General features: G+C 41.2%; 1 protein-coding gene across 1 annotated transcript in view; it reads right to left on the reverse strand.

Moving 5' to 3' along the window:
- grapa (GRB2 related adaptor protein a) overlaps positions 1-6,444 on the reverse strand; it is a 31,595-nt gene that overhangs the window by 19,822 nt on the left and 5,329 nt on the right. Inside the window, exon 3 of the mRNA XM_035655709.1 lies at positions 4,955-5,074. Coding sequence (XP_035511602.1) covers positions 4,955-5,074 — 120 coding nt within the window. The remainder of the gene's footprint in view (positions 1-4,954; positions 5,075-6,444) is intronic.

Below are 6,444 nucleotides of genomic sequence, written 5' to 3' on the forward strand. Positions count from 1 at the left end.
TATGAGAAATTAACAACTGAGCTGTTGCATGTACAGGTTTGACCTGTTCTCGTTTTCTTTTCTTTTCTTTTTTTCTCTTATTGTATATTTCTCTTCATTTCACTTTTATTTTATCTTATTTTTAGTGTTTTTGTTGGTTTTTATATGTTTGAAATAAAATTCTCAATCAATAATGTGGTGTTTGCCAGTTCGTGCCAGTGGCTAAACTCAGACAGACACTGAGGTTGAACAGTGGTGTAACATTACTGTGTCTTTTCTCCGTAGAGGGACATGCTGGACGTCAGTCAAATCATGAAGGATCTGGCCAGTATGGTCCATGAACAAGGAGATGCCATAGGTAAGATATTCTGTGTGTAGTTGTTTTCATTACTGTCCCAATTAGCAAAGATAACCATTGTGGTCGTGTTTTAATTTAATGTGCTTGATTAATAACACAAGGTTGAAAATTCTGCTGGGCAAAACAAAACCTTTTTAACCTCCACCTTGCTGCCACGCTGGAAGATTCTTGGGCCGAGAAGGAAAATGCTCTGGGTTCATACAAACAGTGGCCTGTTAGAGAAAATCCATTTAGACACCATGATATCTGTAAACGACTTTCCACACCCTGCAGTGATTTAGACTTGGCAAAACAGAATGAAACTTAGCACACAGATATAGGGCAGATATAGAGGCTTTACTGCTGGGTCATATTTCTGCCATCAGTTACATCTGGCTCCATCATGAACATTCCCTAGAGAATTGGCTGTTGCTTAATAATGTCAAACAACCACGTACACAGAGACATACCTGAAAAATGTTGTTGTGATGGGCTTGTAGATCAATTCTAAGTTGAAGTGAAAGGGCAGATGATTTTCCAAATTGAGGCCACTGTCTTTAGTTGTTGTTAGTGCCACAAAACATTTTAAGCTGTGAATTGTGGAGAGTCTTTCGGCTTTTTTAGCCAAATAAATGAGTATAATTTTAACCCTAAGTGTTCCCAATGACTCCTTTAAAGGATAAGGTCTTGGTCCACCTCTCAATACCTTCTCTTCTCTTCCCTGTCTTTTGCACTCAGCTCTGAGCCCACTGGCTGGAGGCTCATTATTTCCAGACATTGTAGTTTTTAGCAAACATTACTTCAACAGGAGCAGAATAGTGCATTTGTCAGGGACTATTTTCAGCCATGGATTAATACACAATTGGTAATCTAGTGAGTATTTACAGTACCAGAGAGGGTATGTGGGACTAACTCAAAATAAACTACATTGCCTATTTTAAACAAAACTATATATATATATATATATATATATATATTTATATATATAGATGTTTGTGTGATACTGTTCAGAAAGTAAAGGTAACTCAAGCCCTTGAATGGACATTTAAAATAATTAAAGGTGAGTTATATATTGATGAGTAATTATTGCAATTCTCTGGTATATCCACTTTTCCCTCAGTGTTTTGCCTCAGTTACTGATTTGCTAGAATGTGATGACTCATGGAGACTGTACAAGGGGTTGTTATATTCAGCCGTGACTTGTACGTGTAGGTGGAAGGACTGATATTGATAGTGATTGTGGCAGAGCATGAACAAGGAAGTGAGAAGTCATGTCCCTTCTCGGAAAGAGAGAGAAAAACACCAAAAAGAATGGGACCAGGAATGCACCATAGTAAAGCACTGTGGGAGACCCAGAAAAACATATCCTTTGAGTGAATCCACTACTGAGTCAAAGAGCACTGTGAAAGCCCAGCTAAGCAAAATGGATTCCTCACCCCTCTCTATAAAAGTCTAGGTTGGCATCACTTTGCTCCATTTTCCAAAAATAAGCTACTAAATAACCCATTGGGACAGTTTGATTCGCATAGTCTGAAACTAGTCCCTGGTCACATATTCTCTCATAACCACCTTTCAAAAAGTATTCTGAACACAAACTAAGTCAGCCCTCTATTCTGTCTACGGACAATACATCTCCAATTCAGCCCACATTAAGCTTTCATGAGTGATTTTCCAATAAAGATTGATCACCTGAAAGGTCCCCAGTCAGAACCACTATTGAGGACACTGGGGTCACGTCTGTGTTATTTTTTCTGGATGTTTTAGAGACCGTTGGGAAGTTTGCAATCATTGGTGGATATTTTATAGTTCCAGTATTCCTTTTCCACTCAATATATTCAGGCATACAAATAAAAGAGTTATTATTATTTATTATTTTCTTGCCATAGTTTAACCACTGTCCAAAGGAAATACCTCTTCAATTTTGGTGACTAAAGTCAAGGATCAAAGGTTCTTTTATTCTATTCTTTTGGCCCAATGAACCATTTCAAACCTGTTGATTATCTGAAAATTGCAATGTCACAATTTTCTGGTTAGTGGGGGGCTTGCAGTCATGACTTATTTGTAAAACCCTGTCCCCAGTGTGCATTTTTCATAATACGAATGCACTGAAATGATAAACAAGCCTGCAATGTTCAGTAACCCAGCAACTGCTTTCTGATGGTTAATTAAAATGTTGTTATTGTATTTTGTGCTGGAAATGAAGCCCGATAAATGCAACATTAGAACCAATTAAAACACCAAAAGGGAAACGGGGCTGACTTTTTATGACAAATAATTCTGTCGTGATGGAATTATTTATCTCCACAATAAGGTGTCACAACTTCACAAATAGACCTTTAACACCATGACATACTTTCGTGGTGACTAAGGTGTAAAGAAAATGACTCATGGTGCATCTCTTTGACTTTAAAGTGACAATTACCTTTCATCCCAACCAAATTATCCAGCTAATAATAGCTGGAAGTGTAACAGACCCACAGTGTCAATGTATCATCAAACTGTCTCATTATACATAGCTATATTGACTAACTGATAACTTCACCAGCAGTTTTCCTGTATATTTTCTGGCTCCATTCGTGGCTGCGAAAGCGGATCAGATTTTCACGGTCTGACGTCAAAGCTGGACCGAGCTGAGCCGGGACTGAAGTTCTCACAGTTACTGCTGTCAGGACGTCTCCTCTGACAGTGGAGCTGTCAGCACTGCGAGGACCACACACACACACACATACACACACAAACCCACACACTCACGCAAACACCTGACCCAATTTCCAAGCCATCCAGCAACAACAGCTAGAGAGACATCAACAGAAAGCCAAAAAAGCAAGTAGCATCAAAATCCTCTCTGTCCCCTCTTGGCAAACACAGCTTCTCCTCCTTCCCTCCAATTTTCCCTTCCAATTCCCTTAATGCAGACAACTTATTTTCCCTCTCCTTTCCTGTATTAATGCTTCCAAAAGTCTGTCCTAAATCCACTGGGAGAGAGATATCCTACCCAGACATTGTCAGAACCAACTGCAAAACAACCCACAAATCCAACTTGTAACCCCTTGAACTGACGCCAGTTCGTCTTACAGCCCCAGCAGCCCGGAGTAGAGCCAACCCTTACTTCCAAGTCGTTACCGCAAAAATGCAGTCTCCCAACCCCCTACACACCCCAAATCTCCACCTCCAATATCCACACAGCCCCAAGGAGCACCACGGCAAGCCTCGGCTACCTTCTTGACTGCCACCCCCCCCCGGCAAGACCACCATTCGGGCCCCATCGGCAGCTCCAGATGCCGCAGTGTGCCAGACAGGATTAGCTCACATCAGGCCAGAGGGGTTGCAGATCCTCCCTCTCCCTCCACCCTGCAACTTATCCTCTTTACCCTCCTCTGCCTGCTCCTCTGATCCCCTGCCACCAACATAAACACCACATGCACACACACTCACGCACGCACACGCTCAGAATTTTATTAATGACAACAGGGGATGGCAATGCTGCATATGCAGGGATGTGTGCACCCTTGCATACAGTATATGTTTACATAGATTTGCCAAGTGAATTAGATTCCAAGAGATGGAATGAAACTTTAATGATCCCTGTGGAGAAACAGGGCTGTTGCAGTAATAAGAGGATACATGGAGAATAGGAATACCATGTAAATACAGCTGCAAGTCGCACTGATCGGGATGCAAGCATGTTGAGACAAGAAGCACTTTAAAACGAACAACTTACACATGCATGAATCACCACATTGGCCAAAATATAGAGTGATGGACTTCTGAACTGAACATAGGTCTGACTTCTGTCACAGTTCAGTGGATGTGAGGAAATAATTTCAGCTCTGTAGGACATACGGGTGATTCAGTCTGGTAACGAAACTTTGATTTGTTGTAAATGGGCACTTTAAGTAATCATTACCAATATTCCGTGCATCAACTGAGTCATGGCCTTAAATCATCCAAACCAGATTTCATGTGAATACATGAAAAACTTTTTACATTGGGGAAAACCCTTTGTTTATCTCAAGACCATGCAGCGAACCTCAGACCTGGCATCCGAACATGTGCACCACGTTTGGTTTCAGTAGTGTAAGCCAATTGCGATTAATGAGCGTGTATGTTAAATTGAACTCAAAGACGCTTTGATCAACAAAGTCCGTAGATGAATCTGACTTTCAGGATGATTGGCCTGACGGCCTCTGACTAGTTCTCAGAAAACTGAGTAAAAAGTTTTTTACATTTTGAGAGCATTGGAGCAAACATGCAGATGAACTGACAGAATAAAAGAAAGAAAGCCAAGCCCTTTTTTAGATAATTTGCAAAAAACGTAAACGTGATTGTTACAGCATAACCTTAAGGTCAATGAGTGTCATTTTAGGTGCCTGTGTAGTGGGTGGAATTTGCACTCTGCCTGACCATATTGGTGACTTTTGGTCTTACGGTTATGAAAATAAGTAAGAAAGAAAAAAAGAAAACGAAAGCAAGTAAAAAAGAGAATAACGAAAACAGAAACTATAGGGCTCCAGCACTGCTTGAAACCCTGATAAAAAAGAATACATAGATGTGAGTGGTGTATATGTACAAATCAACTCTCAGACATAAGCATGCATGTGCAAAATATGGATCCTTGATTGATCCTTCATCTCCTACCTGACGGACATGGAGAACTCGCCCGGGGCGCTCTCACTCTCTCTGACCAGAAAAGCCCCACACTCCCTGTGCCTGAGTCGACTTTCTGCCACACCGCGAGATATACGGCCAGCAAACCAGCTGGAGGAAGAAAAATAAAAGAGGAAGCAAGTAAGAAATAAAGAAAGAGATTGCTCATGTTACTGTTTTATGCAGGTGAACTGTGTTGTTCTGGGGTCTGTGCAGCTACAATACAAGTTTGCACACATGGACTTATTTGTTTGGCTGTCTAATAACTTTTGATGTGTGTATTTTTGGTGGTATTTGATGAAGTCTGGAAAAAAAGGCAGCTCACAGCGGTGCAGATCAATGCTGACGGTGAAAAGAAAAGAGATGTGTGGGTCAGGGGGGAAGAAAGTAAAATTAGCACATTTGTGAAGTTATTTTTAAACACGCTGCTAAATATGCACGCATATCGAATCCCAAAACGCTGCAGTTGTCAGCTGTGGAGCGTAAGTAATAGTGTAATTTTTCATTTCTTTTTTGTTTTGTTTTGTGCTCATTAGTCTTGCTTAGTGGAGCAGTTTGTTTGGATGCAAGGTTTACATAAATGATTTCTGCTTTCACGAACCTGTGCTCTGCAACCACAGTCAGTTCCATGACACGAACGAGAAGAGAGCAGATCCAATACGATGACCCTCTCGGTGAATCTTTTAGGGTGAGAATTCTGGGGTTTTTTCTTCAAAGAGCCTTGAAATAAAGTCTCCTAGAATTTTGACCCTGTGACCTAAGACCTTAAAGGGACAGTTCAGCACACAATCAACATATTTTTCCTCTGACCTGTAGGGCTATTTCTCAGTCTAGTTGAGTTGCAGGAACTATTTTTTTTTTTCTATTCCATGAAAATGCTCATAACAAGTTCTGTGGGTTATATTATTAGGATTGGGTGTAACTGGGTCATGATTTCTGGAAAGGGACATTGCTGTTGAGTTTTTCAAATTTATTTTTATTGGCACTCTGAGCACCACAAGCCGAGTGCCATCTGGTTCCATTATATTCGAAAGAAGGCAGACACCTCTTTGGCTGATATCTCCAAAACTTGGCAGCTCACACCGATGCAAGCGAGATGCATAACTAGCACTACAGGTAAGAGGAAAACAGTTTTAATTTGGGGTGAACTGTCCATTTAAAAAGAGGTCTACAATGTGGCCCACTGGAATCTGCTCTCTCCTCATTTGAGTCATGGCACTGCCTGCCGTTGCAGAGCACAGGTTAGTAAGAGCAGAAGTCATTTGTGCGAACTTTGCATCCAAACAAACTGCTCTAATGTGGAGGAGGGAAAAAACACTCACAGACACATATCCCAATAGAAGACACATCTCCCTACGGTGCGCACAAACTTAACTAGGCAGCTCCAGCTGGGCCGCGTATCGGTGTTCATTAAGAGCCAGAGCTGCTCTAATGGCTGTGTTGTCAGTTAAGGGGTTTTGTCACAGCAAAAAACGAGAACC

The sequence above is a fragment of the Morone saxatilis genome, unplaced genomic scaffold (assembly GCF_004916995.1).
Source record: "Morone saxatilis isolate NCDOM2014 unplaced genomic scaffold, NCSU_SB_2.0 Contig14, whole genome shotgun sequence".
Taxonomy (NCBI): Eukaryota; Metazoa; Chordata; class Actinopteri; family Moronidae; genus Morone; species Morone saxatilis.